This window comes from Hirundo rustica, chromosome 1 (genome assembly GCF_015227805.2).
Source record: "Hirundo rustica isolate bHirRus1 chromosome 1, bHirRus1.pri.v3, whole genome shotgun sequence".
Classification (NCBI taxonomy): Eukaryota; Metazoa; Chordata; class Aves; order Passeriformes; family Hirundinidae; genus Hirundo; species Hirundo rustica.
The window spans coordinates 90,375,567-90,399,026 of NC_053450.1; the positions used below are offsets into that span (position 1 = coordinate 90,375,567).

Below are 23,460 nucleotides of genomic sequence, written 5' to 3' on the forward strand. Positions count from 1 at the left end.
GTCATCCTATATCTACTTGATAACCTAAAATGATGGATCACTTTGATATCTGCTACCTTATGGACATACCCGTAAGGATGCATCCATAAGCTACATCCATCTTTCACAGGACAGGGAAGCACCAAATAGTCCTGAATGCTGAACTACTTCTTGCTCCTTTCATTTGTACTTCAGAAGGGGCTCAGTGAATTTGTACTTTCTCTCTGTGTATGCATTGTTTTAGAATTAACTGAATGATTCACTGGTTGCGTATGTGCAATTAGAAGATTTGGGGTATTTTTTTAGCAATGTTAACAGAATTTCACAGTGTTATAGTTTTTCTCAGAAATTTGATTCCAGACTTTTGAATTTCCTCCCTTTCCTCTTTAAAAGACTTACTCAAAAGTTAGCTTACAGAGAAAACAGATTTAGTGAAGTTCATAATATAAAAATTCTGAAAGTATTTCAGTAAATTAAAAGTTAGTTCAAAGTTTTTAAGTATTGTAGTGTGTTGATGTGTCATTATGAGAATTCAGCTGAGGAATTCTGAAACTGCATCCAGGATAAAGTTTTTTTGTGTCAAACTCATTGAAGTCCAATAGAAAAATTTACAAGCCCATTCTTCATGAATCTCTCTTACTTTGTGATGTAGAACGTGGGCTATCACTAAGAAAATTGTGTTTCTCTCTTCAAGGCATCTAATGTAACATCTCATTATTGGTTACTCTGCAATAATACATGTTGGAATTTAAAAAATTATTTCTTTGAAGCTGAAGATGATGATAAGAGCATGGTATGGTTTGTTCACAGGGTCTGAAGCCTTTTCTTCTCTTTAACCCCTAAGCATATTTGTAGTAGCATTATATTCCTAGAACTACATTTTTTAAAGACTCTCTGGAATGTTACCTGGCAGCCATTTAAGAGTCCATTCTAGCTTTTGGGTCAGAAGAAAGCAAAATGTTTCAAGTTGAAGAAAATAGATTCAGAAGATTTCTGCAGAAGTTCTTTTTAAGAGAAAAATACATTTTATTCAAGATGCGGAACACCTCTGGTATTCAGACTAAAATATTCAAGGGAATTGAGGGTGCTCAGTACTTGTCAGATCCAAGTTTGTGTACCTCAAGGTCAACTTGGCCAGCACATCTGCTTTCTTTCACACTTATGTTCTTCTGGAAAATAAAATGGGAGTTTGACATAAAGAGGGTGTCCAACAGGCAGATATAGCCCATTTTTCATAGAGCTGTTGCATCAGCCAGGACTTCAGAGAGAGGGAGGTTTCTGCTGTCTCACAAATAATCCTGAGCTACCACCAATTTTGCCTGCCAGTCTCTCATGCTGATTTCATACTGGAAAAGCAACATGAGCTATTTAGATAAAAATTGGTTGGAAAACATGGTTCTGTTCCTGACTTTTCCTTTCACTTTTTGTTTGACTTCAAGCTTCCCCTCCTCGTGTTCCCATTTCCCTTCTTGATAAGTTATTTGGTAAAAGGCTTTCAATTCAACACACAGGGCTAGATAGTAGCAGTCCTTACCACAGGTCTTAATCTCATAAGATGCAGAAAATAATCAATCACACCTGTGAAAAAAGAAATATGAGGTTAGCACCAATTCTGGTTATCTTCAGCACCTGGCTGGATAAAGAGCTAGGGCAGGACAAGGGATATCTATCACCATGGCCACCCCCCAATATATAACTGTGCCATTAGCAAACAAATTTCCCAGGTTTTAGCTGCTTCTCTGGCTCTTCTCACCTGCTCCCAAACTCTCTTCTCCAAGCCCAGTTTCACATGCTCGCTCCCCTGCACATCAAAGAGTTGTGTGCTTGCCATCCCCTCAAGTCACTCACCCCTAGTGCAAGCCACTACTTTTCTCTCTGCCTTTCTACAATTATCCCCTACAGTCTGTCCTTCCTTCCTCCCATCTTACTCCACTTTTTGCATCAGGTGAGACATTTCCTCCTTGCTGCCTGCACACCAGCAGAAAGGTCGCACAGACACTGGGCAGGAGGCGTGCTTACCACTGAGCAGCTGGTGCTTACCACTCTGACTAGCTGATCACTAAATATTTGGCACAGATCTTTAGTGCTTTGTCCTGGCTGACTGTATTTCTGTCTGCATGCTGTCCTACCTCTCCCTAGTAAGTGTTGTACCCTAAATCTAATAAGTACTCAGTTACTCTTGCTGGTCTTGAAAATCTTTCTGTTCTCAATTCTTCTCAAAAAGGGATGAAAGACCACTACTTTCCTATATACAGTGAGAGAAGCAACTCTGCCTTTCATTGAGCTGTTTCCTTTCATTTATTTATTTGCTTTTCTTTCCCAACAGTTCTGGTTTACACACAAGTGACAGTGTTACAAAAACAGGACCTGGGGGCCTTCCAGACATGAGACAAGTGCCAACTGTTGTGATCGAATGCGATGACAATAAAGAAAATGTGCCTCATGAAACTGACTATGAAGATTCTTCCTGCCTCTATCCAAGGCAGGAAGACGAAGAAGAGGAAGATGAAGAGGAGGATAACTCATTATTTACAAGTAATACTCATTCTATTTTTCCTTTCTCACTTCTTTAATTTTTACTCTGAACTCCCAATACACAAAGGAAACACAGGGCCTGTGTATTTTCTTTCTTGGCTGTGGCTTTTGCATCTCTCAGTGCTTGACTACATGGGGATGCTAACTCAAAATAACAAACAGTATGGATTTATAGTGATTTTGCTAGTATACATGGATCCGTGTCTCAGTAGCACTCAGACCAAATTCAAATTACAGGTTTGTATTGGTTCAATTAAAAATTCGCTTTTGGATTCATTTTCCCAGATGCCTGTGGTGAAGAAAAGCCCTGGCTTTGTCTTAAGTCAAGATCATCTCAGTAGTTATTTCAGGAGGATGAAATAAGTGCCACACAAAGAGAATCTGGGATTTTATATATATTCAATGTTAAAACATTTTGGAATCAGAAATGCACATGCTTTGAAAGGGGTCAAAATCAGAGGATTGGGCTCAGATAAGAAGAGGTTAATCAATGCCATGTCACAGTTACAGACTGGGAAAGGACCTGTGGTCTTCCTGACCTCTGCAAGGAAACCCAATTCCTCCCTCAGTGTGGCATCCTAGGACCGTCCCATGAAGACAAAATACGGTACTTTATGTATGACAACTGCTTGTCATCCTAGACATTGACGTTCCAGCCCCTTGCCCTTCTTTTCTTCTGAAACTGGAAGCAGCACAATCAAACGACATCTCTTTTGAAACTCACAGAAAGAAGATTCTAAAACAGGCATATTTATCTCCTCAGAACCCCACCTTACCCTGCAAGTGAAATTAAGCAGTGTTTGCTCTTAAACTAAAAACAGAACTGCACTATCTCACGCTCTCCTAACAAAGGCTAAAACCTCTCACATTTGTGTCTCTCTGTGTCTCTTGCTCAAACTGCTTTGGACATGAGCCTAAGAAAGCAAAGTTGAGCCATAAAAGGCCACTGGTTCTTGGTGTCTTTGCCACTGTCACTGCCCAGGAAACAGTCAGTTAATGTGCACAGAGGTTTGCACTGCTTCTGATTGACTTTTGAGTCTTTCTCATAAGGATGGCTTGGATGTCTTAATATTGCATTTCAAGAGACATTCAGACACCCCTCCCTTTTCACATGCTGTAGCTCTGCTGCTTGCCCAGATTCTGGGGTTGAATTTTTCTTCCCATTATGTGGAAATACTGTGATAGAGAAAGCTACAGAAGCTACTAGCAATTCTGAAACAAGCCCTTCTTCTCCATTCCCCTCTATGGAGCAATATATTAATTTCTATTTCCTTTATACCTACCAATTTCAACTTTTCCTTATTACACTATGAATTGAGGTTAGTTGAGCACATGAAGTTAATGACACCCCTTTCCCCATAGTCCATACCAGTGTAAAGGAGAGCCTCGTATCCTCCCTGGCTACTGCTTTTTTGCCAGATGCATGCTGCAATGAAATGATGACACCTCCTTTGGCAGAGCCTCTCCTCTCTCCCACAGGCCCCCTGGCAAGGAAACTCTGCAGGAAGGACTCTTTAGCAATCAAACTAAGCAACAGGCCTTCCAAGAGAGAGCTGGAGGAAAAGAACATCCTCCCCATGCAGACTGATGAGGAGAGGCTCGAACTTAGGCAGCAGATTGGGACAAAGCTAACGAGGTAAGAGACAAACATTTTTTTTAACTCTTGGTTTTGGAAATATATGGTGGGATGTAGATTTTTCATTAGTCTTTAAACATTTGAGATCTGTTTGGTTACGATGTTCAAGAGCAAAAGCCATGGAGAGGGAAAAATGGTTCTATAGGTTATTTCTGGTCCAATAAATCTTCCCATATAACTCCCTATTTCATTTTCCAGGCGTATACTATGGGAGCTTTGGTTAAGTATCAGCATGAGCTACATGAATTTGGTTCTTTTTGGTGCATCACTGGGAAATGTTCAGCTTTGATAACATTTTGGACTGTAGCTGCAGGTGCCATTTTATAAGCAATTAGTTTGGCCAAAGGTCAGGGGTACAGCTTTCTCTTCTGACTGCATCTCCTGTGAGTAGCTGAGACTTTTTCCTGGTGCAAAATAGGCTAAGTCCTTCAGTATCTGCCTTCATTGGGTCTGGTTGGACAGATTTACCCTGTCTATACACTTTGTTCTTCATAACGGTGTTACTCACCAACTGTTCTGGTTTTCTGTATTGCATGGAGTATAAAGGGGTAGCCATTAAATGTAGAGGATTTCTGATAAGAATTAGTAAACTGATGTCAGAGAGAACTGTCTAAGAACCTTCTATGTGCATGCCATGATTTCTGTAATCAATTTAATTCTCTTCTGTTATCAGCTGGGTGCTATGCAGAGCTGGTCAATGCTGTTAGTTGCTCTCCAGTGAGAAAACCACAAGCAGATGACCGGCCAGTTGTAGGGAATTTTCTTGCACATTTTCATTTTCCTATTTTGGGGGTGGGTGGATAGGGGGGAAACACCGCTACCATGTTGTGGGGGCAGGAAGAATAGGAGCTCCTGGTAAATACCACTTTCAGCATTTTATTTACTTTTCTTTCATGGCCTTGTTTATCTCTTCAGAATAAACTAACCACACCTTTCCAACCTGTCTTTGAAAGTTTTTGTGCTGCATCATGCTCAGCCTACTCCAAAACCTGCCTAATTCTTCAGTATTCTTGTTGAGGGGCTTCAGCAAACATGCCCAAAATATGTAAGATGGTGCTGCACTGTTGCTGGCACCGTGATTTTTCATTTCAGTCTTTATTCAGCTTTATTCCAACCTTGTTAGATTGCAGCTGCAATGGAGCTCTGGGTCCCAAAGAACAGCACAGGACAGCAAGGTCCCAGTGCTTATATGATTAAATTTGAACCCTTTTGAAGCATGTGAAGAATTTAAATTTTTGTCTCTTAGCATGTGTCGCTGCTTGACCTTGCAATGACATTGAGCTGTATTTTTGCTGTGTTGCCCATTTGCCTAAATTGCTTAGGTCTTTCTGCAGTTTTCCAGCTATGGCTGATGAAAGAAAGTAGAGTCATTTACAAACATTGATTCTGCACAGCTCACTGTGCACCAGGTCTTTTTCATTATAAGTATTTTCTTTTTCACCTCTGCTGCTCCAAACCTGCTTTTTTCCTCAGTAAAACCTGTTTTTTTCCTCACTAAACAATATTTTTCAGCATATGCCTTTTTAACAAGGGAAGCTATTTTTGGCAATACACAAAACCCTTCCTATCTCAGTCCCATAGTCTCATAATGTTGTTTTTTGTTTCCCCAATTGTATCTGCTAATCTGAGTTTAATAGTTTGAGCTATGATGCCTGATCTTGTCTTCTAATATAGCTAGGACTTAGGGGCAATCACAAATAGTTCAAATACATAAAACTGTGTTTATATGACTTCAAAAAATAGCTGAGATGGATGAAACTGCTGTTTCCTTCCTTATTTATATCAGTGTAACATCACTGAAAATGGTAGAATTTCACAAGCCTTAAGTGGAGTGGTACAGTTGCCAGTTTGACCTTTTAATTACTAGTATTTACAACTTAGCATCTCATCCTTTTGAGCAGTTGAAACAATCATGAAATAATGAGGAGAAAATAATTTTGTTCGCATCTAATATGTAAGAAGCCGCAGCCATTTCAGCAGCAAAAAGGAAAGGTGCTTGTCTTACCAGTGCTTTATATCTAAATGTGATATATCCGTGTGCGCCAACTGATGAATATTAGATTAAAATAGAGAGAATATTTCAATTTGGACACTATTTCCTTACTGTCCAGACTTTATTACTGAATCCATCCTTTGCTGTTGCTTGGTAATTGTCACACAGTGATGCAAATGCCAAGCAAAATTAAAGTAGTGAAGCATTTATAGTCCTTAGAGAAGATGCTAGATGCAGACTATAATTGCAGCTGGCAATTTTGGATTTCAGAGGGATTTGTACAGCTCCACCAATGGTCCCCTAGGGTTTAAAATATCCAGCCAATCAAATCACATATGCTACTTACAGAAGTAAAAAATGCAGGATAAAAACTTCAGCATATATTTATTGTCTGTAATGGATCAATTAATTTTCACCAAGAGGCTGATTAGGATACTTCAGTATTTATGCATAATCCTCACAGTATTTAGTTTGGAAGAGCTCATTGGCTGCCACATTTGGCAGATCAGAATTTAGTACTATAAAGAGAATGTCTTTTTCAAAGATGCCTCTATCCAGGCATATTGAGATTGGCCACTGACATATTGTGTGGGACCAAAATCATCCCAGGTGCAGTTCCTCCAGCCTTATTAGAGTTGCACCGGGAATCAGTTTGGCTCAGAAAGGTCTGTTCAGATCCTGTTTAAATGCAGCTTGGAACCTCTGAACCTCCTGTAATTCCCAGAAAATTGTTATGATTTTAGTGTTATTTCAGCCAACTGGAAGAGAGACTCCAGAGCAGAATTCACAGTTTCCCATGCTGGGAGAATAGTGCCTTGACTTACATCAGGCCAGTTGTAAGGGTGAGGCTGCAGGGTCCATATCTTATAGCAGGACCTGGACCACTACACACCTCGGTGTTCTCTCAGCCATGAGACAAATTCTTTGTGCCTCTCATAGAAACACTTCACATGAATGTCGTGCTTCCCTGGTCTGTGTCCTGTATCATGGCTCAGCACATGCAGAACCAAGCAAAAATGGAGCTTCTTGCCCAAGGTGGCAAAATATGTCCCGGCAAAGGCAGGAGATTCCATATCATATGAATTCCAGCCACATGAATGGGCCACTGCACCATAAACCAGTTCTGAGGAGTCCTTACGTAGCAACTATGGCAATTGATTTTAGCAATCAATTAGAAGACCTCATCCTCTAAGCAAACCAGAATGAATTACTCCAAAATGTGACATCTCCTATGAGGCAAGGAGCAAAAAGAGTGAATTAAGATGCAAAACTTCTAGCTCAAAACCAGATGTGGCATGAGGATAAGAAATGGATGCTGGAGGCCATGTTCTGGGCTGCTAAAAACCTTTACAACTCCATTATCTTCTACTCTGAAATGCAAACCTTCTGTGCTAAGTAAATCTTTAAGTGGGTATGGGTTTTTGTTTTGTTTTGTTTTGTTTTGCCTGTTCAGCTTCTCCCAAACTCCTCCTCCGTTTTATCCCTCTGTGTGCCTGCACAGCTTCACAGCTGCTCGGGAAGTGTGCATGTGTGACTGTCAGACAGAAAGGAGAACACAGGAGGAAAAAACGGCGCTCTGAAAGTTAATGGGGAGAGGGAGGGGAGAAAACAGACATCTCTCTTCTGCCTGTCTCACTGGCCATGTTGGACCTGCTGGGAAGCACAGGTTCCCTGTTATTCCAGTTAGAGAAGCAGCCAGGAAGACTTGGACTTAGTTTTCAGCAGCTGTCAGGGTAAGAGGAATGGGGCATATCCAGGCTGTGACAGTGAGCTTGGAAGTTTTCCTGGGGCAGTGATAAAGGCTCACCAAGAAGTCCTGGTGAAAAGGAGGAGCAGCGCTGATGGGTGATGGACAGCAGAGCTGCACGTCTCCCAGAGACTGCAGGAATGTCCCCTGGTGCTGAGACAGGTGCTTCAGTGCCAGTCTTTGCACTTCTCTTTCACCATGGAATCATAATGGTGGTCATAAGAGACCACACAGGCTTTCTCTCTCAAGCAACATATTTAGTAAACACGAGAGGCCTTTGCAGAAGCACCAGACTTTGCACTCTCTTAGAATGGGAAGACCGGGTTTCTTTGTGTGTCTTTCACAAATTCTCCCCCATACTCTGAGACAATGTGTGTCTTTAGACCAACTAGTCTGCCACACATTCTACAAGTGAGGCTTTCCAAAGCATTCAAGTATTTCTCAGTCTCGTAACTCACCAGCTCTGGTGAAGGTGCTTATTAGCAATCAGATATAGGAGTATTAAAGCTGAGATTTCTAGCCCACTACTTTTCAAAACACAGTGTATTTATTTGTTTTCCCTGATTGTTTCCATCCTGGCTTCTCCCACCTGCTGGAATTGGATGATCTAATAACACAAAAAGTCTGGTAATCCAGTGTGCTATCATCATGTTGTTATTAATCAATGTCAAGGGAACTTCTTGATATTCACAGTATTATTACTGGTCAGCAAAATGTCTGTCTCATCAGCACACTCCAACCCACTGTCTGCAGGCCTGGAGGCAGAGGAGACACATAAAGGCTGTGCACTGGCAGTAGTTCTTGTCAAGGGACTGCTGCCCTTCACTGGAAGGTGCCACAGACAACCCAGAAAGATTTTGCAATCCAATAAGAGTTTGTGCTGTGCTGCTGCCAAAAGCAGGTAGTTGTTGGGATAGTATTTATCAAGCCCAGTGTGAAAGCAAAGAAAGATGAGGTGGGGGAGCAGCCTTCTGCACATTAGCTAACTAGTAAAATGAGAAACAAATAAAGAAAGTAACAAACTACCTATTGCCTCTTTCCTGACTTTGAGAGATGCTCTTCCGATTGCTTGACTGAATCCTGTGTTTATCACTGTGTATGTTCTGCTGGCGTTAAAGCAGTGAATTAGAAGCAAGTTCCCCTGCCAGATATACAGTAGTGCTCTGTATTGTTTTTTGTATAGCTCTGGATTTATCCACTACAGTACCTTATGGGGTACTGTCCTTACACCAGCAAGCGGAAAATCCTGATCTGAAGCAAGAGAAATAGTATATTGCAAGGATCATGAGGCAGTAGATCACAGAGATGCTGTGTGCATATGGCTGTAAATAAGTACACCTGAGATTTGGACATGCACACCTGCTGGATGTTTTTTTATAGTCCCATTGATGTTTTGGAAATAGTACTGAGATGTCTGTGACTGAGAAACACGGCATGAGAAGTCATAAAACTTTATGGAATGGCAGGTTTGACAGATGGTGGTCACCTACTACCTTGTTGAGAACGGTAATCTACACATTCCCTCTCAATATCACATCTTCCTCCGCTGCGCTGAAAAATGCTGCTTAAAAACAGAAATCCTGTGATGGAATGAAGTTGGTGCATTCCCAGAAGTATAAAAAATTGTGATTGATTTTTTTAAATGTCATGAGGCTGCTGCGAGGTTTTTGGATTCATTCATATCAGATACTAGAAAGAAGAAGAAAGAAGAGTAGAAAAATTGGACAGTTTGGGAAGAGGACTGGACCGTCAGCATCACCATGAAGATGACAATTATTACCAGCTATTACTGAGGAAGGGTCAGTCTGCAAGGCTTGCACAGTCATTGAAATGCACAGCAGTTCCTTCAGAGGTCTGAGGAGACTGAATAGTTCAAAGCAATCATTTTTATTTACTAAAATTTAGGCTGTGAAGAGATTCAGCTTTTTGAAATTGTTGTTTCTTTAAGCAGCATTGCAGTCCCACAAGGGAAGGGTTTATTCAGCCAGAGGACGGCAGTGTGATGGTCTCTGTTGGGCACGGCTGAGTCTCCTTGTGGCCGCTCCCCATCCAGTGCTGTGGAGGGCGTTTTGTGCCCTCCCTATCTCCAAGTCATTTAGGGATAAAAAGAATGGGCACACAGCAGGATTAGGCTTTATTCAAAGGCCTCATTTTGTTGGGTAACGTGGAATCATTACTTCCTAATTACGTTTGACGTCTGCAATTCTCACACTTATTGTTAGCTTCCGCTAATGAGAGAAAAGCGAGTGCCTAAAGCGAGAGCTCATCCCTGACGGCAGCACGCAGGCGCGGATGTATGTGGAGCTCGCCTCTTCGCATGCAGGGTGCTGGGGATAAATCACACGGAAAATGGGATTGTGGTAAACAAGCTCATCTAAATCCTGGATTAGAGGGGACGATGCGACAGCACTAGATACATGAATGGAGGTGACGGAGAAATACCGCAAAGGGCTGAGCCCCGGTTTTAGCTGCAATGGTACCTCGGGAGAACAGCATTTTTTCCCTTTTAGTTTAGCTTCACAAGGAAGCTGTTCATTTGTGGAACCCCTAGGAAGTTATCACAATTGCCCTTAGCATCAAGAGGAAGGCAGGAAAAGCAGCTGATTATTTATGGGTGATGAGCTGAAACTGAGCTACCATTACACATCTGGGCTCAAGCGCTGGGAATAAATACTCTGAGCAGAACTGCTCTGGGTTCTGTGCATGGGTGCAGATGGGAGATGCGTGTTCAAGGCCCTTGTCAGCCCTCTTTTCTGTGATCAAATGTCCTGATGAACTCTGCTGTGCTGAAAGGAAAGGTGGCTTTTTAATTAATTAAAATACTCCAAGAACGCTGCATCTTCCACCAGCTTTCCAACCTCAGGCAAGCCACTGAAAGAGATGCACAAACACATTTATTTATTAGTTTGCTTGTTTGTTTGTTTATTTAAGGTGTGTTGGGGTCTCAAAAAGTACATACATTCCTATGAACTTTGGAACATTCCATTAGTTGACAAACTCTCATTGACAGCAACATTTGTGTGCTTTCAAAAAACCACCCAAACACCAAGATCTCTTTAGACAATTTGCTGTCTTTTCAGTAGGACAGAGATCCTCATTTCTGAGCACAGTTTGCACTTACCTCTTTGTATGAAGAATTTCCATGGCTACTAACATCATCATTCATCACAGAAAACAGCATGTCTAACATCATGACGCTATTACTATTGTTTTGATAGTTGATGGTTGTTTTGCATTTCGTAGCTAAGAGCATGAATTTGCTTTTTCTGAGTAATTTGCTATGGCAAAAGATCAGTGAAGCAGTCGAGGGAAAGGGGAAAACACTACAAAACACATTACCTCTACATGCTCCCTGGTTTGGGGCATGAACAGTGTCCTTAACCTTTGCAGCTCCACCTTGGGATGGGATGAAAGCCTGCCCCCATCAGTTTTGCTCAGCTAGGGCCAGCAGATGTTTTGTTATTTATGGAAGCAAAGCGTCACAGAGCAGATATAGTCTGTCCTTGGGCAGATGTGTCTCTCCATGTTAGGTGATGGAGCTCCAAATGTAGAGACTATTTAGGATACTATAAAGGAGGAGAAACATTGTTCTGAGGAGAGGAATGATTTTAATGGTACATAGCAGGGAGTGGCATTTGAGGGCAAGGTCTTCCCAGAGGCACCTGTGTGACCATTGATGAAATGAAAAGTGTTTTCATCATGTCCAAAGTTCATTTCAATCAGAAATGTCACCAGCCCAGAAAGGAATTTGTTATTCCTGGGGTCTGTTACTGTTTCTGTTTCTGCTTTCGTGGAAGCAGTGCAAGTCACACTGCCCTGTCATTGCAACATCTGTTTCTCCCATCCTTTATCTGTGGAAGTTGAGGCAAAATGCATTAGTGGGGTTACAATTTCCCCTTCGTGCTTCACATATGCTTTAGCCTCCTGACACAGCCTGTATTTGAGGTCTAATTCAGGCTGTCAACACAGCTGAGACAAATGTATTAAATGTACCTTAATTTCCTTTACAGTTTCCGTGGGGTGTGGTATCATTCAGTTTCTGTCCCAAACTGATTGCAGTTTTGCTTTCAGTTGTCAAACTACTGTCAGCTTTTATATAAGAGGAATCCACATTTCTCAGCTGGGCAAAATAATTCATAGTGATATAAATAAAGTTTGTGGCAGTAGCAATAACATATTTCGGTAATAGAAATAGTTTTATTTTTCCAGTAAACGAGGCCACATGGAGTCTGTGCAGTACTCTCTTTTGAGTAAAAGAACAGCATTAATAAAACCAGGTGGAACAAGGAAGTAGCTGCTTCAAAATGTTATATTCTGGCTTTAAAAACAAAGGTGGTTTATTTGTTGGGTTTGTCTTTCTTTTGCTGGTTAATACTGACAGATTTAGGGCTGCATTAAGAACTAGCTCATAGACTTCCAGCTCTAAAAAATCTAACCATAAATCTTTATATTTTTTACCTCCTGATTGTAAGTAGTTAATCACAAGCACAACAGTTGCTTAGCTTGGATGACCTTGTAATTTCTGTAAAGGAATCAAATCAGGTGGGAGTGCAAGATGAAAGAAGCAGACTGGCAGGAATAAATTTCTTTTTATAGTCTGCTGATTGTAAAATGGAGAAATTGCTCTTTGAGCAAAATATTTAACCTCTCTCAGAAGTTACAGTTTGCATTTCCCCTCCACTTCAGTGCATTATGGCTCATTTAGCAACACATGTGCAGGAGATTTAACAGAGGCAATCCTTGTGAAACAGTCAAAGGCATTTAAAAGCTGATCCGAGTCAGGATTTAAAAATTGTGTTTATACATGTGCTCATATATGTTCCCTGTGGCTATTACTGTGAGTACAAGGAGAACTGCTAGAGGAGTAAGTGTGATTTGTGTGCAGGTCATTCATCGATATCCAGAAACTCTGGAGTTTCACATGCAGATTATTGTATGTGAGCAAACAGAGGTGACTTTCTGAAGAGGAGTAAATAAGATTTAATGTTTGTGTTTGTTTTGTAGCAAATATCCTTACACCTGGTACAATTATGTAATGTAAGAATTTAGCATGTTTTCTCTTAGACATAGTGTTAACAAAAGGATCACTTAGGCAAGAATGGGGTCTTTTTTTGCACGTGTGCAGAAAAGTTACCACCAGTCTTTTAGAGGGAGGTTTGAATAAGAATTATGCTCTTGTTTCAGTGCACTGGGATTCACAAGCACAGACCCTATGTGGGAATTAAACTAAGTCCTTAGCCTCAGATACCTGACCGTGTGAAATTACCATTTGTGTTATTAACTTTAGTGGAGAGGAAGTGTTCTCATGTGTGGTAGACCACATCAATGTGTCTCTAAGTGTGCAGCCTGTAATATTCATTACTTGCCTTTCTGATAATAAATAACAAACCAGCAAACTACAGGCAAAGCACGTTAGCACCTAGATTAATTCAGTAACCTGGTTCTTCACTGACATCCCTGAATTCAGGAGGCAGCAACACTACTGGTTAATGAATAATTAATAAAATAAGCGTTCAATATATTGTATTTGCTTAGTGAGCAAGCATCTGTAATGTCAGGCTAGACTATTTATCCTGCAGAATATTGGAGTTTTTCAGCAGGCTGGAAAAGCCTTCATGATTTCCTTTATTGCAGTAATCAAGACAGAAATGGTCGCCCTGCCTCCCTGCAATCTGCTGGCTTTGATTTAAAAGCCCTGTAAGCAGGGACCCTGATCTCAAACATCAGGGGCTGCAGAGGCACAGCCTGCTTCAACTGTGGGGAACAGGCATGCCTTCTGGACCAGGGCCTGTCTCTTCTACATGCTCAGGGACATCAGTTACCTGGTGGGGTGGCAGATGGCAGCTTGAGTGCACCCAGACCCATTGGGAGCATTCGTGGAGGTCCCTGATTCACGTCATCATAGAATGGTTTGGGTTGGAAGGGATCTTCAAGACCATCTGATTTTAACTTCCTTGCCATAGGCAGACACCTCCCACTAGACCAGGGTGCTCAAAACGCCATCCAACCTGACCTTGTACACTTCCAGGGATGGGGCATCCACTACTTTTCTGGAGAATTTTTTTCGGTGCCTTACTATCCCCACAGCAAAGAATTTCTTCCTAATACCTTATCGAAACCCTCCCTCTGTCAGTTTAAAGCCATTCCCCATTGTCTTGTGACAATGCCCTTGTGAAAAGTCCCTCTCCAGCTCTCTTGTGGGCCCCCTTAAGGTACTGGAAGGCTGCTATACATAAAGTGTGAGAAAACTCCCTCCTTGGGTGCCCCTCCCAGAAGATACAGAGAAAGGTCTGTGGTCATCTGCCATGAAGGTATTTTCATAGCCCCATCAGCTGGTCTACCTCCAGTTAAACCTGCAAGCAGCATGGGAATCCAGCTCCTTCATCCTCTGGCTGCGCTGGGAAGTTGGATTACCCAAACTGTGCTCCAATTCTGGCTTTCCCAGAGCACCCTGTGCCCCTATACAAGGACTGCCCTGCCCTGGGGAAGCTTTAATAGCCAAGGTTCAGCTATAAAAGAAAGGGGGCAGGCAGCCACTTCTGACAGGAAGCTTGTTTGGAGCTGCACGTCAGTCAAAGTGGGGAGCAACTTCTCTGACAAGAGTTAGGTGCCTTTATATCTCCCCATCATGGGATTCACCAGCTGATCCCAAAACCTCCCTCTGCTACTTTCAGGAGAAGAAGTAGCTGATGTTTCAAAATAAGAACATCTCCTGAGACTCTATCTTTTCCTGGTTAACAAATGAGTGTAAAAGCCTGGTGTTCTTCACCCTCAGGTTGTGCCAGAACCATTCACCCTTCCCTTGTTTGAGCAGATGTAAAAGATAAGATAGAGAGACCTGGGCAATTGCAAGCATCATAGAGCCATGTGATATTCCACCATCCATTTCATCTTCCCCTTCAGACTAGTCTAGCAAAGAAAATCTAATACTCTGCTGCAGTTAAAAGAGCTGCCAGTATTTTGCACTGAACTGCTTAATGCCAGCAAAGGGCTCCATCATGTTTTCTAATGTGACATGACAGATTAAAAAAGGCTCGGAGGTGGAAAGACATGATTTTTGTCTCTGAAAACCATCATATATGACACGTTTTTTGGGAGGCAATTTATTTCCCTTTGTCTTGACTAATTCTTCTCTTCAGTCTTCATTCTGTCTTATTTCTCATTGTATTTCAGTAATGCTAGTAGCCCCTGCCACCCCACCTTGGTGTGAGATACTGTGCAGCACTTGGCCTCAGTCTGAAAGATTTTGGAGCAGAGATCAAAACAGTGATGGGGAAATGCAAAGCGTCAGTGGAGGAATACCAGGCATGACAGCTCACTTGTCTCAGCTTCCTTCCTGATGGTTGCACACTTGACTGCCTCAAATTTGATTCTCCTACCTGTCTATCATTGTACCTTGCCTTTCTCTCAGTTCTGTGCATTTGTCACTAGACATGTCATGTTTTAACAATTAGGGCATGTGTTAAAATCTTCCAGAGAGCAGTGCTGCCTCACTGTTCAGCATAAAAGTATAAATGAAAGGATGAATTTGACCCAGCATCACTAAAGATTCAGTGCCATCCTTATTTGCTTTAATATTTCTTCGATTGATCATGTCAACTGGGAGAAGTGCTTAAAGACAAGAAGGAAAGAAAATGTCACTCATCTATTCAAAGAGGAGTCTGGGAATTATAGGCCAGTTGACCTCACATTCATCACTGGGAAGGTGATGAGGCAGCTAATCCTGGAAACTATATTCAGGCATGTAAAGGAGAAAAAAAAGTCATCACTAGTCAACAGATTCACAAGGGCAAGTTGTGCTTGCTTAATGTGATGAACTTCTGAAATTACTGACCTGGTGGACAACCAGGGAGTAATGGATAGTGTCTGTGTAGATTTCAGTAAGGCTTTCAACAATGACTCCTGTGAAATTCCTCAGGTGTCCAAGAATGGGCACAGCCATTCAGACTTTTCAGTCCATTTACCCATCTGGTGCAGAGGCTGGTGCTCAGTAACTAGCAGTATACCTCAAGGGGACAATACTGGGTCCAGTCCTCTTTAACAACCTTCATTAATGATCTGGGCGATGGGCAGAGCGTGTCCTCAGCGAACTTGCTGGTGACACCAAACTGAGAGGTGTGGGTGATGTACTGCAGGACAGTGCTGCCATCCAGAGGGACCTTGGCAAGCTGGAGAAATGAGCTGACAAAAACCTCATGAAGTTCATCGAGGGCGAGCGCTAATTGCTGCACCTAGGAAGGAGCAACCCCATGCACCAGTATATGTTGGGAGCTACCCAGCTGGAGAGCAGCTTGGCAGAAAGGGATCTGGGGGTCCTGAAGGGCATGAAGCTGGACATCAGCCAGCAACTTGGTGGGGGGAAAATGGCTAATGGTATTCTGGGCTGCATTAGAAAAAGTATTGCCAGCAGGCCAAGGGATGTGTTCTTTCCCCTCTACTGAGCACTGGTGAGGCCACATCTGGAGTGCTGTGCCCACTTCTGGCTCAGAATCACAGAATATTCTGAGTTGGAAAGGATCTTCAAGGATTATCAAGGTTCCTCCTCTGTAGAAAAGAGATATGGGCGTACGAGAGATAGTCTGACGCAGGGCCACAAAGATGATGGAGATGATGAACTGGAGCATCCTACCTGTGGAGAACAGCTGAGAGAGCTGGGACTGTTGAGCCTAGATAAGGAAAACCTCAGGAGATCTTATGAATGTGTATAAATACCTGAAAGAAAGGTACAGTGGGGACAGAGCCAGGCTCTCCTCAGTGGGGCCCAGGGCCAGGGGCAACAGGCACAAACAAAACAAGGAGGTACCCTCCCTCTGAATATCAGTAACATTATTTCTATTCTGAGAGTGACCAAACACTGCCACAGGTTGGCCAGGGAGATTGTGAAATTTCTCTCTGTGGAAATATTCAAAAGTTATTTGGTCACAGCCCCAGCTCTTGAGCTGAGGGGTTGGATCAGATTGGCTTCAGGGATCCCTGCCAAAACTCACCATTCTACAATAGTGCAAGGTGTCAAAGAACCCACAATGTCAATGTGTATTAACAACATCTTTGGTTTTGCAGTGTATTATATTGTTGGCTGATTTCTTTTGTGTGCCTTTGGCAGACAAATTCTGTCTCAGACTTCCCCAAATCCTGATTCCCTTCACTCTCTGCAGCCTAAGGTTTCTATGAATATGTTTCATAAAGCTATTCTACTGCAATGCTTCACTAATTTCTTCTGATTTGGTTTATTGCACAATGGCTGTTCCAGCACAGACAATTTAACCGGGTCACAAGCTTTGACAAATGCCTGTCTGTGACATGTAGACTGTAAGAGTCTCTAGCTTACTTTAGTCCCAAGAGACTGTGGGATTAACTCTTGCAACCAAACTCCTTGCGTTTTGCTCCATGGAAAAAGTTACCAGGACTCCATTTCTAAACAAGAACGTCTTACAGACATGCTGCATTCACAAGGAAATCAACTCCAGACACCCAACTTCCTTCAAAAAGCATTTCTCTCAGCCCTGCACTTCCCTATCTCTTCAGTCCACCTCTGCCATAGCAAAAAAAAAAAAAAAAACACAACCAACCAACCAAAAAGAAAAAAAAAAAAAAAAAAAAAAAAAAAAAAAAAAAAAAAAGAGTCCCGGTTTCCCTTCCAAGAGTTTTCAGTGTCCCTGCACCCTTGTATACCTATTTTCTCCTTTTCTAACTATCTGAAGCAAAACCTTAAGATCTGCCTTCAACGCCTTCTATCTGTGGGTGAATCCAGAGACAGCAATCAGCAAATGATTGTTCTTCCTCACTTTCGGGAATTGGGAGCTTGGTTCTCTCACAAACATCCCAGATAGCCTGCAGTGGTGCTGGCTGATATCTATACAGCAGCAGGGATCTCCAGTAATGCGTTGTACAGCAGTGTTCTGATGTCTGTAGAGAAGAAAACAGAGTGAAAGTGTGTATTTAATGCACATTTTGCTAAAAACACTGCTCAGAGGAGTTTGAAAAGCTGACGGAGTGTAGTGACTGTGAGACATTCCCCCCCACTCCCATTCCTTAGCAGCTGGTGTTCATTAGCTGGTCTCAGCAGAGCAAAGTTGTTATTAGCATTAGATAATCTCCAGTCATGAGAGTAGGCTTACCACCCAATAAACTATAGGGTACAGATGTAAATTGAGTCCAACTGTAAAGCAAAACACAAGTCCACGTGGCTGTGGCCATTGAGGCTGAAAGGAGCATCTGAGAAAGTGTATCCTTTTACTTCAGCTCAGTGTGGATGAATGAGAAATTGCCTGTTTTAAACTGATACAGAAGTTGAGCAGAACTGGGAAGCAGGCATTGTGTCTGTTTGCCCAGGCCATCCTAGTTAGCATGTTTTAGTCCAATCTGCAGCCTCTCATAGCAGTAGGTGAAAATTCCAGCTCTATGAATGCTTTGTGCATCATCAGTAAGTACTCAGAAGGGATTTTTGTCAGGGTGAGGTTTTTGTCAGGGTGACTGCGAGGATTTCCTCTGCTGCCTCTTTCCAAGCCCTCATCCTTGCCATCACTGCATATGCATAAAACAAGTGTATGCCACTAAACCAGGGCACTGAATGCCCAGGACAGAGGTGTTTCAGTCTTGGCATTTGAGTGTGCCCTGCAGGGAAATCCAGGCTTCTCCTGTGGCATGTCAGCAGCCATGAACATCTTGATGAGCCTGTGCTCATCTTGAGTATAAAGAATTTTAAATATTAATTCTCCTGCCTGCCTGAATGCCAGCTGCAAAGCTATTCAGTAAGGAGCTCAAAAAACAGTCACCAGTGTAAGGCAGTCTTTCTTTAGAGGGCAAACAACTGCAAAAAATGTGGACTTTGATAACACCCTCATTTGAAATATCACAGGGAAGATATCTACAACACTTTCCCAATGAGATTTAAGAAGTGAAGTGTCTGAAGTGTAAAGAAGAAATGATTCTTTAGGTCAACAGGGCCAGGAATAGTTTTCTCTCTCATTTTATATAAGGAAGATGGAAGATGTCATTGGGCATTCCCTCCCCCTCCGTAGTTCAACATCACCTCTAGTTAGGGAAAAAAATTATGTAAAGAATATTGGTATCATCCCAGCAGCTAGATTTTGGTAATGAAGCAGGTTTTCACGTTGATAAAGTGTCAGGTGGAACAGGGGAATGTGCAGGCAAGAGTACAGGCACCTGATAGTAATCAGAAAGCTGAGTGTGGAGAAACTTCAGTAGTGGCTGAGCTGAGCTCTCAAAACTTCAGGGAGAAAATGTAAAAAGCTGGTGTCACACTATGCGGGGGACAGAGAGAAAGGCTGCAGCCTGCTCAGCATAGCACAGAGGGTTTGAATGTCCCTCTGGAAGTCTTTTGTTTCACAAGGGGGAGGTTGTTTATTTTGAAGTTAAGCGTATTTGCCTGGAAATAGGATCTTTGTTACTTTGGAGATTATTGATTCCCGCTGCTAATTCCCTATTTGATGTGATAAGCCTCTTTATAGCATTCCATTTGTTCTGCTGTAGGAATATGTACAAAGCAACAACAGAAAAAAAAAAGGTTATCTCTTTGTAGTCCAAATTTAGCCTCCAGGCAATTATGTGTATCTCAGTAACTTCAGGAGAAGAAGAGGCAGATGGGACAAGAATTCTCCTGAGTAAAAAATATTTTGCCATGCTTTTAGGCCACTAGATTTGAACCTAAAGGTGATGATATAACTGTGAAAAAATCATATCTAATATATTTTCAAAATAACAAATATGCAGTTTCCTAAGGCATGGATTTTTTAAATTTTAACCAGGTAAATAATTTCATCTGGCTTTGTTTTTAAAGCTAGACTTTTTAGCTGTTTTCTGTCTCTGGTGCTGCATGTTTTCATTAATGTTCCATGAAATGCTAGGATTTTTTTAAAAAATTATTTCTGACCTTTGCTAATGCATAGAGGTAGAAGTATGTTCTGGCAGTGAGGAGGTTAAATGCACACCAGCTGGGAATTTGTACAATGGGCAAGTCTCTGGATAAGAGTGGTGAAACATGACATTCTCTAGAAAGATAAATTATTGTGCAGTTGGTGATGCAGATACAAGAGGATCAGTGTTGTAAGACATGCAAAGACCTGGTCTGACCAGCAGGTATCCCATTAAATGGTGAGGAATGACCAAGGCACCTGCACAGCAGTTTGCCACGCGGGTGCTGGGGAGAATTCTCCTTGTAATCCACCTCACTAGATTTGTGCTTGGAATCACTGTAGCAGTTATTGGAAGGAGAGTTGTGTCTGCTGGACTTGGCCAAATAAGAGATTTTTTTTTGCATTTGGTACTCAAACGGAACAAAATAATTAACAAGTGGAGTGGGGAAAACTGACTAAAAATAGCAAGTACAGGCATCATTATTTTTTTTATTGCACACTGAAAACTATCATTTCAGGTCAGAATTAAATATTGTCTGGTGCATTTTTGATGCTTTTAAAATTTTATTGTTTTTAAGAAAACTGTGCCTAGTGAGTTGGTTTTCTTCAGCTGAAACTACTCACTACATTTGACTTCACGTTGCAGATAGTTCCTGACCTTCTAAAACTCAATTTTCCAGCAATTTTAGTTTGTCACAAATATTTCAGCCAGTCCTAGTTCTTAATCTTCAAGTGAAAAATTTTGGCACAGCCCTTTGCAAAATGTTGCTGCTATTCATCATCTGCCTTTCATGAAGTCTGGGGATCTGAAATTCCACAATCTGGGGAACTGAAATCCCTCTGTGCCAAAATAGCTAATTGCTCTTAAAGCTCTCAAATTTCTTTGCTTCCAGGAATTTTCCACTTCAGTAACAAGACAAAGTATGGGCACCATGCTATTTCCTACACATCTTTTCTACTAGAAATTGAATTATGGTGGTTTTGAATTGCTAATGCTGTCAGCTTCTGTTATAAAAGCTTATATTTGGAGTTCCTATATTGTGGCTGTTCCAAGTCGCTGAGTATTTTAGAGTTTTATTCATTTAGCAGAAGCGGTGTGAGTTGCTTTTTTTTTGACATTACCAGTGTAAAGTACCTTCTTGGAGATGAATTTTATTCCTGCACTATTGTTCATTTGCCTTTCTTCATCCTGACACTGGTAAAATGCCAAACAAGCCTTACAGTGCCTAAACGGATTACTCAAGAGAGATGGAGAGAGACTTTTTACAAGGGCATATAAAAAGGGGGAACAAGGAGGAATGGCTTTACACTGAAAGACAGTGGGCTTGGATTAAATATTAGTAAGAAATTCTTTTCTGTGAGACACTGGAACAGGTTGCCCAGAGAAGCTGGGATATTCTCATCCCTGGCAGTGTTCAAGGCCAGGTTGGATGGGGCTTTGAGCAACCTGGTCTAGTGGGAGGTGTTCCTACCCATGGCAGGGGCGGGTGGAACTAGATAATCATTGAGGTCCTTTCCAACCCAAACTATTCTATGGTAATTCCTTTCTCTGTACTTTGAGTGGTCTGTAGCTGCTATAGTAACAGAGGAGACTTTATAGAGTTGGCCATGTTTATGTTGAGATTGACATCAGCAAGCTGGTGAAGCTCCCCACCCAGATTTCCTTCCTTAAAATGAACAGCTTTTTACATTTTGGATTGAGATTTTCCCATGATGGTCACAGGTTACTTGGATGCCAAGCAAAGTTGGTTTATTTGTCTACAGGTTTAAAATGTACCTGGCTTGCTATTTTAGGGTTACAGTTATGTTAGTGCATATGTGAATAAGAAGTTGAGGTGCTGCTGCTTTTTTCATTTAACAAATTGCATATTGGCAGTGCTACAAGGGTAACGTACCTGCTAATGCACAGGTCATGTCAGGCACTGTGGTCCAGAGATAAACACCGTGCAGTCACTGTGGTCCACAGAGGCCCATCAGGAGGTCTGGTCTTCAAGCTAACTAAATATAGGGAAGATGGTTCCTCCATGATATGCCTCAGCCCTCAACCCTTCCTCAGACCCAGCAGCTGGTTCTCAGGTAGGTTGTGTTTAAGTTTGTGGCAGCAGATTTCTTAGAAGAGAATCCTTAGAAAAGAGTGTTGCTGGGAAAGATCACTGGGGCTTTAGAAGGTGAACAGCTTTGGGGAGTGGGGCAGTACTTTCATTTTCACCTCTCAACCTCCCTCCATGTTTTCTTCCCTGGTCCCACAGAACTTCTTCCCACCTAAAGCATTGCTTTTTGTCTCCGTGCCAAGGCCATGCCACATACACAGAGGAATAACTGCTTTATTCCTGTATCAAATATGTTCCAACATCCAAGCTTCCCTGAGCATCAGAAGCCAGGGTGGGGAAAATTCCAACAGAGAAGGGGATTCTGCTCTTCTGGCTCATACTTGGAGATGGCTCTGCTTTTAGGAATGTAACTTTTATTCATTGCTATGTTTGTTCACTGAGACAAAACAATGTTAGTATAGAGAGATTTTAAAGCAAACCATTTAATAATGTCTGTAGACAGCAAGCATATCTGTTCAGCTCAGATTGATTATTTTTGGTGCCATTTTACTCAAGTCATTCACAGATTGACCTTGAACTGTGAATTATGGTCTCTGTAGCTTTGTAAAATCAGCATTTAATTCAATATTTTCACATTTGGGAAGCAAGTGTCTTCTCACAATGCTGTACAGACAACAGAAGGACAATCGCTAACATTTTAGAACTTTTTTTTTTCCCTGTTACAATGGGTCCTAAGATCCATCTGTTTTTTCTGGCGTGCTTTAGATTTTCAACCAGCATTTACTACATTTTTCACTCTGGATTTTTGGTACTCAAAAGTATCCCATTTTTATTGTTCCAAAAATACATTCTTGAATTTGATACATAGTAAATTTCCCCCTTCTAAAAAAGATTGTTTCCTACTGCAGTTGTTGCATATTTTGTTCTTGGGACTAGGGATAAGAGATTTTAGAAATAATGTTGCAAAGCTTATGTGGTATAACTACCTTAATTCACCCATGCCTTTTTTAAAAAATAATCATTTAAACTTACATGGCCGTATTTTATGCGAACAGCCAGCATTTGGCTGAGAGCTTTGACGTTAATGGAACAGCACAGTAATGAAACGGAGGAGACTCCGTTTTACAGCTTGAGGCGTGAGGCATGATCTTGCTATGTTCCACAAACCAGTAGGCATTTTCCAGTCAGTATTATTGAACATGGGGCAAAAAATATGGATCTGTGTGTCTATCACTGATTGGCATTATCTTTAGAAAAGAAATTAAGTCATTCCTTGGGAAAATGCAGGTGTCTGCATTGTTATAGTGGCCTAATGGAAGACTGATGACCTGGGCATGTCTTTATTCACACTGTTGCTGGTCAGAGTTATAGGGCTATCTAGTCATTGCTTTATTTCTTTTAACAAAATACAGAGTTCATGGCCTAAAATAATTCTGTGTTATTTGGATATTTTAAAGAAATTTGTTCTATGTATGATGAACAAAGTTTTAATGTTATGCAAACATAATGAATTGTCAAAATCTACCTTTTGAATATGATTTTCTTTTCTCAGAAGACCTACTCTAGGCAGACAGTTCTTTCTCAGGAAGCTTGTAACTTTCCAAAGAATAAATCAAAATCATAATAATTCAATCTCTCAATGT

The 23,460-nt window shown here is 41.5% G+C and overlaps 1 protein-coding gene across 10 annotated transcripts in view; it reads left to right on the forward strand.

The window, feature by feature from the left end:
- Positions 1 to 23,460, forward strand: part of PHACTR1 (phosphatase and actin regulator 1) — a 305,882-nt gene that overhangs the window by 254,111 nt on the left and 28,311 nt on the right. For all 10 annotated transcript variants that reach the window (XM_058421581.1, XM_040077353.1, XM_058421584.1 and 7 more), the window contains 2 exons: positions 2,306 to 2,514; positions 3,994 to 4,150. In XM_058421581.1, the coding sequence (XP_058277564.1) occupies positions 2,306 to 2,514; positions 3,994 to 4,150 (366 nt within the window). The remainder of the gene's footprint in view (positions 1 to 2,305; positions 2,515 to 3,993; positions 4,151 to 23,460) is intronic.